This window comes from Musca autumnalis, unplaced genomic scaffold (assembly GCF_047663935.1).
Source record: "Musca autumnalis isolate F117 unplaced genomic scaffold, ASM4766393v1 scaffold_1, whole genome shotgun sequence".
NCBI classification, from domain to species: Eukaryota; Metazoa; Arthropoda; class Insecta; order Diptera; family Muscidae; genus Musca; species Musca autumnalis.
Genome location: NW_027411644.1, coordinates 86,792,385 through 86,814,112, shown reverse-complemented (window position 1 = coordinate 86,814,112; position 21,728 = coordinate 86,792,385). Strand labels below are relative to the sequence as shown.

The 21,728-nt window shown below is 27.7% G+C and overlaps 1 protein-coding gene across 1 annotated transcript in view; it reads right to left on the bottom strand.

Moving 5' to 3' along the window:
- Positions 1-2,358: 2,358 nt before the first annotated feature.
- The window catches only part of wat (waterproof), a 225,089-nt gene continuing 205,719 nt past the window's right edge, over positions 2,359-21,728 (bottom strand). The window contains exons 4-10 of the mRNA XM_073984023.1: positions 16,795-16,866; positions 16,461-16,573; positions 13,981-14,485; positions 13,722-13,914; positions 13,420-13,659; positions 5,481-5,738; positions 2,359-3,298 (exon numbers count right to left, since the gene is read on the bottom strand). Of these exons, the coding sequence (XP_073840124.1) occupies positions 3,208-3,298; positions 5,481-5,738; positions 13,420-13,659; positions 13,722-13,914; positions 13,981-14,485; positions 16,461-16,573; positions 16,795-16,866 (1,472 nt within the window). The 3' untranslated portion in view covers positions 2,359-3,207. The remainder of the gene's footprint in view (positions 3,299-5,480; positions 5,739-13,419; positions 13,660-13,721; positions 13,915-13,980; positions 14,486-16,460; positions 16,574-16,794; positions 16,867-21,728) is intronic.

Below are 21,728 nucleotides of genomic sequence, written 5' to 3'. Positions count from 1 at the left end.
TCTATCTCCCTTATTATTCAATGTATATTCAGAGAAAATATTCGAAGAAACGCTAGAAGGAGAATACTTCGGAATAAAAATACATGGGAAAATAGTCAATAACATAAGGTATGTGGACGATGTCACGTTACTGGCTGGAAGCACATCCGGTCTCCAGAAACTTGCACGTGTAAGTGAGAAATATGGCCTTAAAATCAACATGCAGAAGACGAAATATATGGTCATAAGCAGAAAAAATCCCCATGCAGATGTCACCTTAAAAGTACAAGGTACAGCAATAGAAAGAGTGTGATCTTTTAAATATCTAGGGATGCCAATAAACGACCAATGGGATCCCTCGAAAGAGATTAAAAGTCGTATAGAGATGGCGCGAGATGATTTTTGTAAACACAAAAATTATGAAAAGCCATGACATAAACGTAACAACGAAAGTACGTTTTATAAAATGCTATGTTTGGTCGGTGCTGCTATATGGAACAGATGTTTGGACGCTCAAATCCTCTGATGAAAGAAAATTGGAAGCCTTCGAAGTGTGGATTTACCGGCGAGTACTGAAAATACCATGGACTGCGAAAATTTCTAATGACGAAGTACTATGAAGGATGAATGTAAGCCGACAATTAATAACAACAATAAAAAGGCGCAAAATAGCGTATCTTGGACACGTATTAAGGAACAACAAATACAACATTTTACAAGCAATTTTAAAAGGAAAAATTGATGGAAGGCGTGCTAGAGGAAGAAATGAAATATCCTGGCTCTAAAACATCATGGACTGGACAGGTCATACCGATGAAACTGATCTGCTGAATGCTGCAAGACACAGAGAGCTGACAACCACTATTCAATAACATAAATATAATGCGATAAATATTAAAAAACAAAATGAATTGTACGATCACTTATATCCGGATAACGGATGAGTAAATAAAGAAGAAGAAGTCACTCACTTTACCGTCTTTACTCAACGATTGTCTTTAGAACACTGAAGAAAAAATACCAACATAATTAATACCATTTTTTCTTTTCCCCTTCGCTTGCTACGTTGGTTAACAGCAACAAAGCACGAAACATACGTGTTTTACGCATACACATCACAAAACTTCTGTGTCTCCTATTACACCACGCACACAGTTCTTTATTATAAACCAGCAATCCTCTCCACCCAAAAAAATATGTTCTAACATAAAAAATATGTTGATACCCAAACATATAAAATTGAGATATGTTACAAAATGCTGCAAACATACATATATTTGTTTGGACACAAACTAATTATGTTTGGATCCAAACATATGGGGTGCCACCGTTGTGCAATGGTATGCACGCCCGCCTTGCACACAGAAGGTCGTGGGTTCGATTCCCCGGCCAGGCAACATCAAAAATTTTTCAACGGTGGTAAAATACCCCTCAGTAATGTTGGCGACATCTCCTGAGTATTTCAGCCTTGAAAAACTTCTCCACAAGTGGTGTCTTAAGACACGCCGTTCGGACTCGGCAATAAACAGTAGGTCCCATATCATTGAGCTTGAATATGAATCGGGGTGCACTCATTGATATGAGAGAAGTCTCCCTTGTCCCGTATGGGATGTTGTGGAACAATGTTTTTTTTTTTTTTTGTTTATCCAAACATATATTTGTTTGCAATCAGTCCCAAACAAATATTTGGTTGGATCCAAACATATTTCTAACATATATTTTTTCTGCGTGTGCTCATGATGTTAAATTGCAAGCTTCTTCTTTGTCGTAAATCCAAACCATACTTAAAATTTCGCGCAGATCAAACTATCATTGCGACCTCAAGAGCCGCTGAAAAATATTATAAAAATTTTGTTTTGATGGGGCCTCTTCTGGTCGGAACTTGACCTCCCCACCAAATTTCGTGACGTTCGGTGCATAAATGAAGCGTGGAGTTTTTATTAAAATTTTTAATTTTTTCACATAGTTAATTCCCTTTATCTCATCGAGATATGTATGAAAAATGGCAAGGGGGGTCTGCGCTGAATATTTCGCGATGTTACATAAATACTGGGCAAATAAAATTTAGATCATATTCGAAGATGGCTATATCCACTCCTTAGGGAGTTGGGATGATAGGCCAAAAGCTCTAAAAAAAAACCCTGCCGGCACGAACTAAATTGACTGACGACCACAATAAATTTCGCATTAAATCGACACTAACGACCGAGGTGGCCACATTTCCGCTGGTAGGGAGGGCGTACACAGACTATAGACCAGACCATTGTTTAGGATACCTAGTGTCATGATACACTGTATTCACTGTTGCCGGAGTTGTGTACAAACCTTTCAAAACAACAATTGCAAAATAACAACAAAAATAAAAAACCAAACACTCAATTTAATTAATTAATAATAAATTTTATTCGTTTTTGGATTCGACCATAAAAACCCATTACAACTACATGGACATAATTTAAAAATTAGTAAACAACAAAATAAATTTTGTTTTTTTTTGTTTTCTCTTTTTTGCTTCGTTTTTACATTGTTTTCAACTACAAACTAAGTGAAACAATAATAATAATAAAAATACTAATAAAATTAAATTTCGCAATAAAACATAAAAATAAAATTACAAAAAAAATACAAATAAAATTATAAAGTATACTCACAAATAATAAAAACAAAAATTTTGTTTATAATAATAAAAACTAAAATAGCTACGTAATGGAAATAAAATAGCTGGCGAAAGGAGCACAGCAGGAAGGAAGTAAATAACAAAAATGGGGGGGGGGTGGGTATAACAAGGAAGGGAATAAAAGTAATAAATTTCCATATAAATAAGAAAAATATACAAAATAAGAAACAAAGTAATTGCAATGCAATGGAACATGGCGATTTGTTATGGGTGTGGGGTAGACGGGGAATGGGTGCAAAATGAGTAAATATATAAAATAATGAAAATAAGACAAAGAAAAGGAAAAGCATACACACTTACAAACTACTATTACTATTATTAGATATTGCTAAAGGGCGGGAATGGATGGAGGGGGGCAATTGGGCAATATGGAGCCATTGGGAAAGTCAACACAAATACATTACATGCACCCTCTCACTCACACTCAGCATCCATCCATTCACCCAGACATCAGCAAAGTATAGCCGGATATACGCGCACATTTTACATTTCCGGCTTGTTGTTGTTTTGTTGGCGTGTTTTTAACGTTGTTGTTGTTGTTACTGTCCTTTTTAGAAAAAGACAAATTTGAATAATTGATAGAGAATGAAAAATGTCAGCGAATAAATCACAAACAATGTGGTATAGTGAAGAATTTTCAATCTGCAAAAAAAAAAATGAAAAGAAAAAATGGAGAAAAACAATTTTTTATTAGAAAATAAAAAAATAAAATGGAAAATTTGAAAAATATCTACAAATTATGAAAAACAATAAAGAGGCATTATGGGATGTTGGAGCGATTTGAAAATTTATGGAATATATCAATGACAATGGGCAGCAAATGGCCTGCGATAAATTTTGAATGTCATCATTTTTATGGAATTTTGAAGGAAACGTTTAAGATACCTTCAATATTTCAGAACGAAGAATTTTAATCGTCTTAATAAAACGAATTTTTTAAAGGACTTAAAAAATTTGATAAGCTTGATTTTTTAAAGTATTTTTGAATTTTTTTAAACACGGATTTTTAAGGATTTTTTTTTCAAAATAATATTTTTTTCTGAACATGGACTTTTAAGTGTTTTTATATTTTACTAAACGTAGATTTAAAAGAAATTTTTATAATAATTAAAAAAATTCTGAACCTGGATTTTAAGGGGTTTTTTAAATAAAATTCTGAACGAGTTTTTCAAAGGAATTTTAAAATTATTTGAACGTGATTTTTTAATGTAATTTTTAAATTTTAAAAATAGGATTTTTAGCAAAATTTTTGTATTATAAAAAGTGGATTTTTTAAGAAATTTAAATAAAATCTCAACCTGCAATTTTAAAGCAATTTTTAAAAAAAATTTGAACTTGGATTTTAATAGGATTTTTTATTAAATTATTAAAAATGTCTAAACGCGGATTAAAGTTTTTTTACGGAGAAAATCTTTAAACTTTGTAAATTTTTGATTTTGAATTTGAATTTAAAAAGATTTTTTTTTTAAATTGAAAATTTTGAAAAGGTTTCTGAAAGTGGACTTTTTAGAGTTTTTTTATATTTTACTAAACGCAGATTTAAAAGAAAGTTTTTATAATAATTGAAAAACTTTTCTGAACCTGGATTTTAAAGTTTTTTTTTTATCATTTTCTGAAGGAGTTTTTTAAAGGAATTTTAGAAATTTTTGAACGTGATTATTAATTGTAATTTTTAAATTTAAAAATAGGAGTTTTAGCGAAATTTTTAAATGTTTTAAAGTGGATTTTTTTTATGAAATTTAAACAAATCGAAACGTGCATATTTAGAGCAATTGTTAAATTTTAGACGTGGATTTTAATAGGATTTTTTTTATTAAATTATTAAAAATGCCTAAACGTGGATTTTTAGAAGTTTTTTAGGAAATCTTTAAATTTTGTAAAATTGAATTTTTAATTTTTTTAGAAAATCTTTAAATTTTGTAAATTTTTGATTTTGAATTCAAAAAGAATTTTTTTAAATTGAAATTTTTGAAAAGATTTCTGAAAGTGGAAATTTAAGAGTTTTTTTTATATTTTACTAAACGCAGATTTAAACAAAATGTTAATAATAATTTAAAAAATTTTCTAAACCTGGATTTTAAAGGTTTTTTTTTTAATTTTTTTCTGGAGTTTTTTTAAGGAATTTTAAAATTTTTGAACGTGATTTTTTAATGTAATTTTTAAATTTAAAAAAATAGGATTTTTTTAGTGAAATTTTTAAATTTGTAAAGTGGAATTGTTAAGAAATTTAAAAAAATCTAAACATGCACTTTTAATACAATTTTTTAAAAATTTTAAAAATTCCTAAACGTGGATTTGAAAATGTTTTTAGGAAATCTTTAAATTTTGTAAAGTTGAATTTTTAATTTTTTTTTTAAATCTTTAAGTTTTGTAAATTTTTGATTTTTAAATCGAATTTAAAAATATTTTTTTTAAATTGAAATTTTTGAAAAGGTTTCTGAACGTTGATTTTAAAAGAAATTTTTATAACATTTTAAAAAATTTTCTGGCTGTAGATTTTTACATGAATTTTTAAATTTGCTTTACGAGGATTTATTAAAAATTTACTTTCACGTATTTTTAAAAATATCTAATTGAGGCCTTACCTCAATGCTCCTTAAATAGAAGATTTCTTACAGGCTATAAAGGATTTTTCTACAGAATGTTTTGAAGGCCTAAAATGCCTAGCGCAAATTATAGCCATTTGGTAGTACTTTTTTGTTAGTTTTATCATTGATTTCAGTCATTCACTAGCCATGATTATTATTGTAATCATCATCACCATCCTCCATCATCATTATTGTCTTCATAATTACACTCCTATATTGCTTGTTTTTTTACTCACCGTTCATGTCGTTTTACTGATTCGGCCACAGTACTGGGTTCATCCTTTACCACATAGGAACGTAGGCCCCACAAGCTAATACGAAACAGTTCAGTCCAATCGACAGACCGCATATCGAAAGCAAACAAACGTTTATCCTTCGCATCCAATTTGTCCCAGAGTGCTCGCACATTGTTATTTTCAAATATGAATTCGTTCGATGAGAAATATTCCATCACAGCGCAAAATTTGTGGATTTTGCGATACATTTTCATCATTCTGAAACAAGAGGACCAAACGAAAAAAAATTCATAGATATGGTAAAACAAGTTAGCATAAGATGACACCATCCCATCCATAACGCAAAACAAAGCATAACGATGGAGCCACAAAAGGAAAAATTAAACGGGTTGGGGAAAACAGCTAAACAAAGCACAATCAGCCGCGAAAAGCCAAATATTTGATCAAAACACAAGGGGGTGTGTGGGAGGGTTGGCAACACAAAAATTTACTAACGTATGCAAAAGCTTTAGGTTCAAAATATGAAACATACCCTCACGCACCCACACACACATAGATATTTTCACACAAAAATATGATGCCCAAAACCTTCCAAATCCCCTCAACCGACCCACTTCAATAATTTGAAATGCATGATAACTATCGGAGATTTAGTATTAGCGTAACGAAACAATGAAGAGAGTGGAATTAACTAAACACGGGAAATGTTGGGCATTGTCGAATAGAGGGGATGCTATAAAAGGATATTGAAATTGTTTTTTAAAGGATTTTTAATGACATTTTTCAAATTATCTACACGTAGATTTTTAAAGGAATTTTAAAAATGTTCCAAACGTGGATTTTTAAAGCAAATTTTTAAAATTCTCCAAAAGTGGATTTTCAAAGGAATTTTAAAAAATTTTGTGAACGTGGAATTTTAAAGTAATTGTTAAAATTGTCCAAACGTGGAGTTTTAAGGGAATTTTTAAAATTTTTCAAATATAAAAATTTCCAAACGTGTATTTTTAAAATTTTCCAAACGTGGATTTTTAAAGGAATTTTTAAACGTTTTTTAACATGAATTTTTAAAAATTTGAAAACTGGATTTTTGAAGGAAATTTAAAAAAAAAAAAAATATTTTTTTAATTGAGTAAACCTGAATTTTCACAATTTTAGTGTAATTATCAAAATTTTCTAAATGTGCATTTGTAAAGGAATTTTCAAAACATTCCAATCGTAGATTTTTAAAATTTTTCAAACATGGTTTTTTAAAGGAATTTATAAAAATTTCCAATCAAAAATTTTTTAATTGTTTAAACTTGGATTTGTAAAGGAATTTATAAAAATTTCAATCATAGATGTTTATCATTTTCCAAAAGGTGGATTTTTAAAGAAATTTTCTAAAATTTTCTAAACGTGAAATTTAAGGGAATTTTAATATTTTCCAAGCGTGGTTTATTAAAGAAATATTTAAAATTTTCCAAACGTGGATTTTAACAAAAATTTAATTTTACAAACGTGGTTTTTAACGACATTTGAATTTTCCAAACGTGGATTAAAAAAATCCAAACGTGGATTAAGGGGTTATGGTCACTTACAAATTTTACAAAATCGAAAATGTTTTATTGGCTCATTCCAAAGTACAGGAAGAATAGAATATGTTGCAAATTTCGAGTCGCTCTGACAAAAATTAACGGAGATATGAGCGTTAGAAAGAGAAAATTCATTGTATCTAAGATAGAAGTTTGAAACGTGGGTTTCTCAAAATGGCATTTTGGAATGCGGTCCCAACTGTAGCTCGAAAACGGATGACTGTATCTTCATATGTTTTTGTGGGATTATTAACTATATAAAAACCTTGTACTTAAGCGAGAGACTTTTTAAAAAACATTTTTTGAAGGATTTTTTGGGAAAAACTATCATTTTTTAAGTTAAAATTGAAATTTTGATTTTGACAATCCACAATTTTTTTTTTTAAAATGGATATTTTTTAATTCAGTTTCGCTTAAGTACAAGTTTATTAGGTTCTTAATGATTCCACAAAAACAAACGGTTTATTCGTTTTTGTCATTTGTCAGAAAACTGTGCAATATTTTTCAACAAAAAAAATCCAAAAATAGCTCAAGTTGTGATCTTTCAGATGAAAGAATTATTTTTTAAAATTTTTTTATAAAATTTTCAAAAAGTGGATTTTAAAACGAATTTTTTAAAAATTTCCAAAAGTTAATGTTTTTAGATGATTTTTTACAAATTTCCAAAAAAATCAAAGTTGGACCTTGAAATGGAATTTAAAAAATCTCCTAAAATGGATTTTCCAAACATGGATTTTAAAGGGAATTAAAAAAATCTACACATGGATATTTAATAAAAATTTCTAAACGGGAAATTTTAAAAATTTTAAAAGTGGATCTTTATAGGAAATTGCTATGTAATTTTTAAAGAAAATTTAACAAAGTGTTAAGGAGTTTCTGAATTTTTTTAAGAAATATTTTAAAATTTGTCCATACCTGAATTTATTAAATGTTCGAAAAGTGGATTTTTCAAAATTTTCTAACGTGAATTTTTTCGAATTAAAAATATTAAAGCAAATTCTAAAAAATAAGGAATTTTGAAACACTTTTAAGCATTTAAAAAAAGGAACAAAATTAAAAAAATATATGGGATTTTTTTAATCACTTGTAAAAGATTTTTCAAAAAACGTAACGAAATTTTTAAAACATTTGAAAAAAAATGTAAACATATTTTAAAAATATGAATTTAAAATTAAATTAAAGGAATTTTTAAAAATATTAAAGCAATTATTTTATTTTAGCACAATTAAAAATTATAATGAAAAATAAAAAAAATTAAGGAATTATTTAAATAAGTTGAAGGGAATTTTCAAATATTTAAAAAGGTTTTTTCAAAATAGTCTGGTTTAATCCCATTGTTGTTGTTTTAATATTTTAAAACAATTAATTTATTAGTTGAGAATTTTTGGCATTGTTCGCAAAAGGGTAAGGCGGGGAAGACTAGTTTCGATCCCCGCTACAGGCTCTCATAAGTTCCCAAGTTTTTTTAATTGTGAATATTCTCCAATGAAGTTATTTTCCATAACTTCTTCAACAGAAAACTTTTTATACCCAAACATCAATCGTCAGCTCGAAGTATAAGAGTGGCCAAAGAAAAAATTTCAATGAAAAAACCAAATTCCAACAACTATCCCAATAAAAAAAGTCCAAATGAATTTTAGGAATTTAAGATATTTTTGTAAACTTAAGAGAATGTTTAAAAAAATTCAAATGGAATTTTAGGAAAGTCACCAAAACAACTTATTTTTTTTTAATTTAAAGGAATTAAAAAAAAATTGAAATTAGTTTTCAAATAATTTAATAGAAATTAATCACAGAATTCGATGAATTCTTAGTTGATACGTGCTAACATGTTGCAGAATATTTTGATTTTGGTGTTTCTTTGGAAAAGCCGAAAAGTGAGTGTGATTCTCATTTATTTGAGAATGCTAGACACTTAAAGAGTTCGGTTTTTCGCTAAAAAAGACATAATTTCAAAAACTGAGAAGCCAATTGATAATTCCTTTCGCCTGGATGAAATCATGATATTGGTAGCGATCAGTAAAATTTTGCAACACTGGCAGTTCGTTTTGAAAAACATTACTCTCTGTTAAGAGGGTAATAAATGAAGTTGAGCCAATGGGGGAATACTCCACTCAAGCAATCAAATGAGATTGAATCTTCAACAATAAACAAAACACACGAAATTAAAAAATAATGAAACATTTTAAAGAATTTTTTAAAAACTTTTCAAAGAATTTCTAAATCTTTTTTTTTAATGTGAAGAACATTTTTTACGAGTTTTTGATTATTACTTCAACCTTTATTTTAAATATTCTAAATATATTAAATATATTATTATTACTAATAAATTAGTTGTTTTAAAATAATAAAACAACAACAATGGGATTAAGCCAGATTATTTTGAAACAAAAAAAAAACAAAATTATATTAAATAAATGAAGCTCGATGTCGATTTATTTAAAAATTTATTTAAAAACTTAAATAAAATATAGAGAAACTTCCAAAAATTTTTAAGCATTTTTAAAAAAATTTAAAGAAATTAAAAAGATAAATTAAGGGAAGATTGAACAAAATTAAACTAGATTTTTATAAAAATTGAAGGACATTTTTAAAAAGTTTTGGAGGATTTTAAAAAATTTTCTGAAGCGGATTTTTAAAGAAAATTAAAAATATAAAAGCAAAAGTTTTTAATGGAATCACGCTACAATATCGGATAAAAATTTTGATTTTGGTATATTTCACCCCCTAAATATTTTTAATTTAATTTTTTTGAATTTTTTTATGAGGATTTTTAGGAAATTTGGACGGAATTTTCAACGATTTTTAAAAAATTTGGGGATTTGTTTTGTATTTTTTTATGAAATTAAAAAAAAATTATTGGAATATTTTAAAAAATTAAAAAAAAAATATTTTAGAAATTTAAAAAATATAGGAGAATTTTTAAATAAAACTTTACAAATTTGAAAATAAGTATTTTTTTTAAGTTATTGAAAACTATTTAAGAAATTTTTAGAAATTTAAAAAGATAAAGGAATTTACAAAGAATTAAATATATTTTTAAAATTGAAATTGAAACATTTTGAAATGAATTTATTTTGTATGATTGCGACACGTTATGCTATTAATATAAACAATGTAAAGGTCAAGAGTTCCTCTTCTAGGTATAAATTACGGGGGGAGTAAGGAATAAAGTCATAGTCATTATACTAAAAATTTTACCAATTTTCACACAAAAGTTTTTGTCTATTTCAACCTCTAAATATTATCTGATCATCATGTCAAATTGCATGTTTCTTCTTTGTCGTAAACCCAAACCTTACTTGAAATTTTGCGCCGATCGCGCTAAAATATCGGATAAAAATTTTGACTTTCGTAAATTTCACCGCCTAAATATTTTTAATTTAATTTTTTGAATTTTTTTATGCATGGTATTTTTAGAAAATTTGAAAGGAGTTTTCAAGGATTTTTAAAGGAATTTACAAAAATATTTGAGAACTTGTTTTGAATTTTTTTAAGAAATTTAAAAAAAAATATTGTATTTTTTTAACAATTTGAAGAAAATTTTTATAAATATAAAAAATGCAGAGAAATTTTTGAATAAACTTAAAAGCATTTTTACATATTTATAAAAAATCTAATATTGAAAACTATTTAAGGAAATTTTTATAAATTTAAAAAAAAAAAATAGAGGAATTAAAAAAAGTTATATACATTTTGAAAAAATCCAAATTGAAACATTTTGAAAGGAGTTTCCAAACATTTTTAAAGGGATTAAAAACTTAAAACATTTTTTTTTAATTTATTGGAATTTAAAAATATTGAAAGTTTGTTTTAAAAATTTTAAGAAATTTAAAAAAAATTAATGGATTTTGTTTTTAAAAATTTGAAGAATTTTTTTTAGAAATTTAAAAAAAGTATAGGAATTTGTACATAAAATTAAATTCATTCTTAACAAATTTGAAAAGAAATTTTATAAAAAATTATAGTAAACTATTTAAGGAAATTTTAAAAAAAATAGAGGAATTTAAAAAAAATTCACCCACTAAAGGAATTTACAAAAATTAGGAATTAGTTTTGAATTTTTTAAGACATTTAAAAAAAATAATTGGATTTTTTTAAAAATTTGAAGAAAATCTATATATATAAAAATGGTGTAAAAAATGTATAGTAATTCATAAAATGAGAACGGCTAGACCGATTTCTGTAAAATTTTTTGTCAGTTATTCGTATTTTCGAGGAGAAGGTCTTTACGGAAAAAAATTTTGGAAAATCTCTCTGGAAAAGTCGAAAAATTGGAAAAATCGAAAATTGAGTTTTTGTATGAAATTTTATTCCTTAATAGCGAGACGAAGTTCGCCGGGTCCGCTAGTTTTCTATAAATATAAAAAATGCTGAGAAATTTCTAAACAAAATTAAAAGCATTCTTTACAAATTTGAAAAAAAACTATTACTGAAAACTATTTAAGGCAATTTTTAGAAATTTAAAAAAATAGAGGAATTTAAAAAAAAATTAAATAATTTTTTAAAAAAATTAAATTGAAACATTTTGAAAGGAGTATTCAAACATTTTTAAAGGATTTAAAAAATTAAAGCCTTTTTTAATTTAGGGGAATTTAAAAAATATTGAAAGTTTGTTTTAAATTTGAAAAAAATATTCAAAAATGTTAAAAATGTAGAGGAATTTATTTGATGAATATTTAATAAATTTGTTTTGAATTTTTCACTGAATTTTTTAAAAACTTAAAGAAATTAAAAAAGGATAATGGATTTTTTTCTAAATTTGAAGAACATTTTTTAGATATTTAAAAAAGTATAGGAATAAATAAAATTAAAGGTATTCTTTACAAATTTGAAAAGAAATTATATAAAAAATGTTAAAAACTATTAAGGAAATTTTTAGAAATTTAAAAAATAGAGGAATTTAAAAAAAAATAAGAAAATTTTAAAAAAATTTAAATTGAAACATTTTTAAAATTAAAGCATTTTTTTAATTTAGGGGAATTTATGACATGTAAAGGAATTTATTTGATGGGTATTTAACAAATTTGTTTTGAATTTTTCACGGAATTTTTTAAAAATTTTAAGAAATTTAAAAAAAAATTAATGGAATTTTTTAAAAAAAATTTAAGAAAATTTGTTAGAAATTTAAAAAATGTATAGGAAGTTTTGAAAAGAAATTTTATAAAAAATAATGGAAAACTATTTAGTGAAATTTTTAGAATTTTAAAAAATAGAGGAATTTAAAAAAATTAATTAAATTTTTAAAAAATTTAAATTGAAACATTTTGAAAGGAGTTTTCAAACATTTTGAAAGGAATTAAAAAAAGAAAATAGAAAAAGTAAAGATTTTTTTTAATTTAAGGGAATTTAAAAAATATTGAAAGTTTTTTAAATTTGAAGAGAATTTTCGAAAATTTAAAAAAATGTAGAGGAATTTAATTGATGAATATTTAACAAATCTTAAAGAAATTTTAAAAAATTAAGGAAATTAAATTAATTATTAAAAAAATTAAATTTAAAAAAAATGAAAGGAATTTTTAGAGACTTTGTAAAGAATTTTTAAAGGGTTTTTATAAATTATAGGACTATTGTAAACAACTACAATTTGTAAAAAATTTTTGGATATTTTTAAAGGTTTTCTGATTTGGAAAGAGTTTTTAAAATTAAAAAATAGAGGAATTTTTAAAAAATTATAGGATAAAGAAGGAGGTATGGCGTTTTTTGTTTGGGATGACGACTTCTATTTTTCTTTTCAAAATAGTCAGGCTTAATCCCATAGTCGTTCTTTTAATATTTTAATATTAAAAAATTTTAATAAATTAAAGTTGTTTTATTAAAATATTACAACAACAACTATGGAATTAAGCATGACAATTTTGAAAAGCAAAATAGAGGTCGTCATCCCAAATAAAAAACGCCACAAGCCATTTAAAGGATTTTTAAAAGAAAATCAAAGAAATTTAAAAAAAAATAAAAGAATTTATTTTTAATTTTTAGTTTCTAAGCTTTTACTTTCCAAACTCCCAATCCATCTAATAAACTAACAATTCCAACCATACCAACAAACTCCTTCACCATCATGGATCACACCGAACAAAAAAAAAACGGGTTAATCAAAATTCATTGAAAGGAATTCATCGAAAGGATAACCAAATATGTGTGTGTGTCCATGGTTTGTGTGGAATATGCAATGATGGTTGGTTGGGTCTAAATCTTTTTTTCTGCTTTGTTTTGATTTTGGTTTCATTTTTTGAGGTTATGCTTTTGATTTTGTTTTGTCTTTTTTTGTTGTTTCTCTATTTGGGCTCTGTTTGCGAAGGTTTTTTTCAGTGGCGCTTTGGCCAAGGCCAAATATTTACTTTCGTTGTTTTGGTGGCATAGCTTACCTGGGTTTCTTGCCAATAACCAACATTAACATGTCCATAAATAAGGCGGGTAATGTGTGATACAAAAATGCCAACAAGGCGAATTGCCATTTGGAGCTGACAATGGTAAAGCAAGGATACCAAATTGATTTGCGCAATGGCAATTTGCGACCGTATTCAGTGGCATATTCCATGAATTCACGCCAACTGGCAATATTATCGGGATCTGGTATAAAATTGTAAATGGGTGGTGAGTCATAGCTGGAAAGAAATTTCACAATGAAGATCATTTTTTCAAGGACATTTCAACGATTTCAACTTACGTATTTCTGGCTATGTCCCAAGCACTGGTCAGCAGGGCATTAACACACAAATCAACTGGGACCATATTGGCTTTGTTCTCCACCTTACCGCTAAAGATGCGCATAACACCTGAGCCAACACCCACAATAATGCCACAGGGACCGTACATGTTATCAATCCAACCGGAGACGGGTTCACGATAGGTGGTAACAACTGCCAAAAAACACAACAATTTTAATCAACGATCTTGAAAAAGAAATCTACTCGCCATACTCTTACCTATGCCTGGACGAAATATGGTAACTGGCAAATTTTGACCATAATTCTGTATAATATCCTCAGCCAACACCTTGGTGAAGGCATATGTATTTGGGAAGTCCTTAACAATGGTTGGTGTCAATGTATTCAGGGTCTGCTCATCAAGACATTCACTCAACTGCAATGCCTTATCTCCCGACAATGTGCAATTGTAGAATTTCTCTTGAATGTGTTTACGATTGCAATGGGCAAAGGCGGTAGAAACATGCACCACAGCCTTCAGGTGTACAACTTCTTTGGCCAAACGCAAAATTTCCTTCGTTCCGCTAACGTTAATGCCAATGGCCATTTTTAGTTTCTCATCGAAACGTACTGTCGCAGCACCATGAATAATTATATTCACTTGTTCCTTTAGCAGCTCTCGATCTTCATGGGAAATACCCAAAGATGGAAGTGAAACATCACCGCTGATGACTGTGATTTTTTCACGATAATTTGGTGTGATCTTTTTGAGTTTTTCAAAGACCTGGTGGGGGCAGAGAGAGAATGAGAGAGAGAGATGAAAACATTTGGCATTTGAGGGATATTTTAACATTCATGGAAGGCACTATGGCGGAAAATTTTACCCCCAAAAATAGCTAAAGTTATCCCCGTTGGTGAATAAAATTATCCACTTTGATGGATAAAACTATCCACGATGTTGGATAAAGCTATACACGTTGGTGGTTAAAGTTATTAACGTTGGTGGATAAAATTATCCACGTTGGTGGATAAGTTTATCCGAGATGGTCAATAAAATTATCCATATTGGATAATAACATTATCAGCCTTGTTGGATAAAATTGTCTACGTTGGTGGATAAACTAATCCACGTTGTTGAATAAAATTATCCACGATTGATGATAAAGCTATTCCAAGTTGATGGTTAACTTTTGCACGTTGGTGAATAAAATTAACCACGTTGGTGGATAAATTATCCACGTTATTGGATAAAATTATCCACATTGGTAAATAAATTACCAACATTGGTGTATAAAATTATCCACTTTGGTAAATAAAATGATGTACGTTGGTGAATAAAATTATCCACGTTAATGGACAAAGTTATCCATGTTGGTGAATAAACTTATCCACATTGGTGTATAAATTTATCTGCGTAGGTTCATAAATTATCCACGTTGGTCGATAAACTTATTCGCGTTGATTAATGAAATTATCCACGTTGGTGGATAAAATTATCCACGCTGGTGAATAAAATTATCCACGTTGGTGGAAAAAATTATCCATGTTAGCGAATAAAATTATCCACGTTGGTGGATTATTAGTCACTTTGGACGGATAAACTCTTGCTCGTTGGTGAATAAAATTATCCCCGTTGGTGGATAAAATTATCCACGCTGCTGAATAAAATTATCCACGTTGTTGAATAAAATTATCCATGTTGGTGAAAAAATGATCCACGTTTGTGGATAAAATTATCCATGCTGGTGGATAAAATTATCCATGATGAGGAATAAAATGGCCCACATAGGTGTACAAAATTATTCACTTTGATGGACAAATTATCCACGTTAATGGATGAAATTATCCACATTGTTAATAAATGATCAAGATTGGTGTTGATGGATAAATTATCCACGTTAATGGATAAAATTATCCACATTGGTAAATAAATTATGAACGTTAGAGGATAAAGCTATCCATGTTGGTGAATAAAATTATCAACTTTGGCGGTTAAAGATATCCAGGTTGGTGGACAAAGTTATCCACGTTGGTGAATAAACTTATCCACATTGGTGAATAAAATTATCCATAATGGCGAATAAAGTCATCCACATTTGTGGATAAAATTATCCACGTTGGTTTATTAATTACGTTAGTGAATGAAATTATCCACGATCTTTGATAAAGTTATCCACGTTGGTGAATAAAATTATCCACGTTAAATATCCACATTGGTAAATAACTGATCAACATTGGTGTATAAAATTATCAACATTGGTGTATAAAATTCTCCACGTCGGTGAATAAAATGAATAAAGCAATCCCGGGTTAGTGGATAAAGCTATGCCAGGTTGGTGGATAAACGTATCCACAAATTATCCACGTTGGTAGATAAAATTATTCACGTTTGTGGAAAAAATTATTCACGTTGTTGGAGGATAAATTATCCACATTGGTGAATAAAATTATACTTAATGGCGGATAAAGTTATCCACATTTGTTGAAAAAATTATCCACGTTGGCTTATAAATTATCAACGTTATTGTATGAAGTTATCCACGATTTTTGATAAACTTATCCACATTGATCGACAAAATTATCCATGTTGGCCTATAAAGTTATCCACATTGATGGATAAAATTATTCACATTGCTGGGTCAAATTATCCACAATGGTGGAAAATATTATCCACGTTGGTGGATAAAATTATTTACGTTGCTTGATAACATTATCCAATTTACACATTTTGTCCTTCCATTCTTCACCCAATTACTTACCGGTTCATTGAAGATATCATCCAAACGTGTCTGGACATCTTTACCCTTTTTGGTGCGGATTAGCAAGAAAATTTGTCCCACATCGGTAACGCGTAATAATTTTTCAATTATAACTGAAAGAATGAAAAAAAAAACACACCAATTAAATCATTACCACTAAGGGCATCCGCTGAAAAAATTTCGCCGCAAATTCAACCCCAAACATGAGTTACTCCCCCATACCCCATTAGCCACACTGTCACACAAAATATTATTCATATCCTGTGAGGACTGTGTCGGGTTGAGGGTAGCAGGAAAACAATGCCTGTGAATTAAATTAAAGGGTATTACTTACTTTTACCAAAGAAGCCAGTACCGCCTGTTAGGAATACCCCTTTATCCTTGTAGAACATTTGCATGGGTGATTCTGTAAGAAAGCAACGGGAAAGAAAAGGGGAAACAACACTTTAATATTAAATCGAAGAAATGCCACCATTAAAATGAGATTTATTTATGGCAAGTCAATATGAAAGCGCTTTAAATATTCAAATAAAGCAACCCTCCCCCCTCCTCTCAACCCCTCCTCCTCACAAATCTTTTATCCCACAAATTCCTTAGCCACCAGCGACAGCTTTTGTAATTCCCTGTTGTTTTGGTGGGGTGGGGGGAGTTTTGTAACACCAATGTTTCCCCATTGTTATGAAGTGATGTGACAATGCCGTCTCTATGTTGTGCCCTTATGCTTCGTTTTCGAACAAAATCTTAAGTAACCCTTACTGGAATACATTTTTTTGTTTTTATTCTTCTTCAAAAATTCTTCTCAAGTACTCTAAAGGTGCCAATGAAATATTCGTTATTTACATAAATTATCATATTGTTGTTGTCTCCTTTGGTTTGTTTTCACTTGACTAAGCTCTTTTCTTGGACTTGGTGGTTTTCGTGCTGGATATCGCCATCCATTACAAACCCCAACCACATCATCAATGGGTAACAGAACATTGTAAGGAAAATGATTATGTTAAGAGAGTAATGGGCAAGGACTATCAGATCATTAATAGTACATTTTCAAGGAATATTTTTCGTGGACTATCAGAAGTTTAAAGCAGTTTTCTTCTTTTGAGAATATTTCTTGAAGGATTAAGGCCACCAAAATTGTATTTTATTTAGGACTATTCCTTGCAGGACTATAAGAGCAATAAGCGTAGATGTTTGAAAGAATATTTTGTTTTTCAAGAACTGACCCAGCGTGGATTTTTAAATATATATATTTTTTAAAAAATCCACTAATATTTAAAAAAATAAAATAAAAAAATATTTTTAAATAATCCAAAATTTGTTTAAAAATAAGTTTTAAAAAAAATTTGGATTACTTAAAACAGACTTGGATTATTTAAAAAATCCAGTATTTTTGAAAATATATTTTTTAAAAAATCCACGATTATTACAATTTTCGATTATTTAAAAACTACTTTTTTTGAAAAAATATTTTTTAAGAAATCCAGCATTTCTGAAAAAATATTTTTTAAAAAATCCAAAAATAAAAAATAATTCAAAAAATCCAAAATATTTTTAAAAAATCCAAATGTTTTAAAAAAATACTTTTTAAAAATCCATAAAATATTTTTTTAAAAGTCCACGATTTTTGAAAAAGTATTTTTTTTTTAAATCCACGGTTATTGAAAACTTACTTTTTAAAAAATCCACGATTATTAAAAACGTACTTTTTAAAAAATCCACGATTATTAAAAACGTACTTTTTAAAAAATCCACGAATATTAAAAACGTACTTTTTAGAAAATCCACGATTATTAAAAACGTACTTTTTAAAAAATCCACGATTATTAAAAACGTACTTTTTATTGAAAAAATATTTTTAAAAAAATCCAATTTTATTGAAAAAATATTTTTTTAAAACATCCAAAAATAATTAAAAAAATCCAAAATATTTTTAAAAAAACCACGATTTTTGTAAAAAAAAAAAAATTTAAAAAATTCACGATTATTGAAAATTGTTTTTATAATCTAAAATTTGTTTAAAAATAATTAAAAAAATGGATTATTTAAAAAACTTTTTAAAAAATCCAAAATTGTTGAAAAAAATATTTTTTAAAAATCCAAAATTTTTGGAAAAAGTATTTTTTAAAAAATCCAAAATTTCTGAAAAAAATATTTTTTAAAAAATCCAAAAATAAAAAATAATTCAATAAATCCAAAATATTTGAAAAAATAATTTTTAAAAAAATCCAACATATTTGAAAAAATATTTTTTTAAAAATCCACGTTATTGAAAAAGTTCTTTTTAAAAAATACATGATTATTAAGAAAGTACTTTTTGAAATATACACGGTTATTGAACAAATAGTTTTTTTAAAAAATCTACGATTATTGAAAAAATATTTTTAAAAAAATCCACTTTTATTGAAAAATATTTTCTTAAGAAATCCACTATTTTTGAAAAAAATATATTTTTTAAAAATCCATGATTATTGAAAAAAAATTTAAAACATCCAAAAATAATTTAAAAAAATCCAAAATATTTGAAAAAATTATTTTTAAAAAATCCACGATTTTGAAAAAAGTTTTTTTTTAACAAATTTACGATTATTGAGAAACTACTTTAAAAAAAAAAAAAACACGATTATTGAAAATTGTTTATATAATCTAAAATTTGTTTAAAACTAATTTAAAAAATTGATTATTTAAAAAATACTTTTTAAAAATCCAAAATTTCTGAAAGAAATATTTTTTAAAAAATCCAAAAATAAAAAATAATTCAAAAAATCCAAACTATTTGAAAAAAAAAAAAATTTTTTAAAAAAATCCAAAATTGTAAAAAAGATATTTTTCAAAAAACCTCGATTTTTGTAAAAATATTTTTCAAAAAAACCACGATTTTTGAAAAAATATTTTTTTAAAAATCCACGATTATTGAAAAATTACTTTTTAAAATATACACGATTATTGAAAAAATAGTTTTTAAAAAATCCGCGATTAGTGCAAAAATATTTTTTTAAAATTCCAAGACTATTGAAAAAATATTTTTTTAAATCCACATTTATTGAAAAAATATTTTTTTAAAAAAAAAATCCAATATTTAAAAAAAAGAAATTTTAAAAAATCCAGGATTATTGAAAAATATTTAAAAAAATAATATATTTTTTATTAAAACTCCACGATTATTAAAAAAAAATTATATCCACGTTTTTTAAAAAAATAAAAATTCACAGTTAATAAAACAATTAAAAATCCACGATTATTAAAAAATTTAAAAATCCACGATTATTAAATAAAACATTAAATCCAAGATTATTGAAAAAAAAATGTTTTTTAAAAAATCCACGATTGTTAAGAAATTAAATCCACGATTATTAAAAAAACGTTTTATAAAAAATCCATGATTATTAAAAAAGTTTAATCAACGTTGAATCAATCCACTATTATTAAAAAAATTAAATCCCCGATTATTGACAAAATGTTTTATAAAAAATCCACGATTATTAAAAAAAATTAAATCCACGATTATTGAAAAAATATTGATTTTTTAAAAATCCACGATTAATGAAAAAATATTTTTTTAAAATCCACTGTTATTGCAAAAATACTTAAAAAATCCGCGATTATTGCAAAAATACTTTTTTTAAGTATCCACGATTATTATTTTTTAAAAAAATTGACGATTGTTGCAAAATATATTTTTAAAAAAATCCAGATTATTGCAAAATATATCTTTTAAAAATCCGCGATTATTATATTCCTCCTCTCCTCTACTTATTATCCCTTATCGTTAATTTTCCAACTCGCCTAATATTCATAAGTATTTGAAGAGGTGGATAGGTGATAAGGTCCTCCAAAAAATTATGCAAATCAATACCCTTAGAAAATTAACATACCAGACAATAATAAAAGAATCTGATGGTAGCATCAATCACTCACACACACACACCCGCAGTGCGGGTACCGCACACACGTGAAAACATGAATATATTCTAACAAACTGACTATCACACCCATAGCAAATAGACTTCACACGCACAAACAAATAAACAATGAGGCAGGCAGTATGTCATCATCCTTACACATTTGTTCACGTATTCACGCCGAAAGCCACCCACTACCACCCACTTGTAATGGACTTAAAATGGTCTCATGTTTTTATCATCATTGGCTATATTAAAACATTGATGACTTATTTTGCCACGAACGAAACGAACTGACTAGAGTCAAACGTTGCGGCAGTTGTGTGTGCCTATCTATGATTGTCTGCATGAAAATATGTGCCCATGTAAGTTTTGTTAAGTTTGTAATACAAAGAATTCCCCCATGCATGGCACACAAACCGACAGCCAGCCAGAGTGGCTTAAACGCACCCTAATGACACAAGCCAAGTGTGTCTTCCACTTGGTGTTGCTCTTGTTGTCTGTCGATTGAGCTTAAAGTGCCAAATTAATCGGTAGAGCAGCCTATGACTTTCTGGCTGAATGACTTATTACCAGACAGACTAGCTGGCTGGATGGGTGGTTTTCTGCCATGCTGGGTGGTTAGTTAGCTGAGAGGATGTTTGTGTGGCTGCCTGCCTGCCACCTTTATATTTGTGTGCCTAGTGTTTATCGTCCGTCCCAGCATTTATACATCTTTTATATTTGTGCACTGAGACATGATGGCATGTATACATGTCCTTCCGCCTCGTCTGGCAAAATACCCACCTATTGAGATAACAGTTTTCTTCCGCTTAAACAATTTATTTGAACAGATTTACTTTGCATATTTTCCAGCTCTCACCTCATCAGCATCCCATCAGTAATTCCTTTTGAATTAGTACGGCTATTATATTTGTGTATGTGTGTGCGAGTGTGTGTTTGATTGTTAGTCATGTCATTGTGTTAAGTGGTTAACGTGTGAATATCTCTTAATAGCCAATCATCGATGTTTAAATACCACTTGAAAGTCTATCTAAAGGTTCTCCATAAAACCAATACCTTATCAATATCATCGAACAAAGGCAGGGCAACGAAACACTGACGAAACGGCTCAAAAACCTCAACCTCAAACTCCCTCTTCTCCATTAAATATTCCAATAAATGCTTGTGATCCCTGACACTTTAATGACAGAGTTAGGAAAAATCAATGAAAGTGTCTCTCCTTGGATTGGAAGAGCTACCACATACGAGTCATTGATATGATAGATGCATCTTCTTGTGGTTCGGTTGGCTTTTGGTGACAATAATAATGCAACTGCAGTTCTGAGTACCTCTTGAAGTGAAAGTAAAATTGCCATAAAAGGAGCTTGGT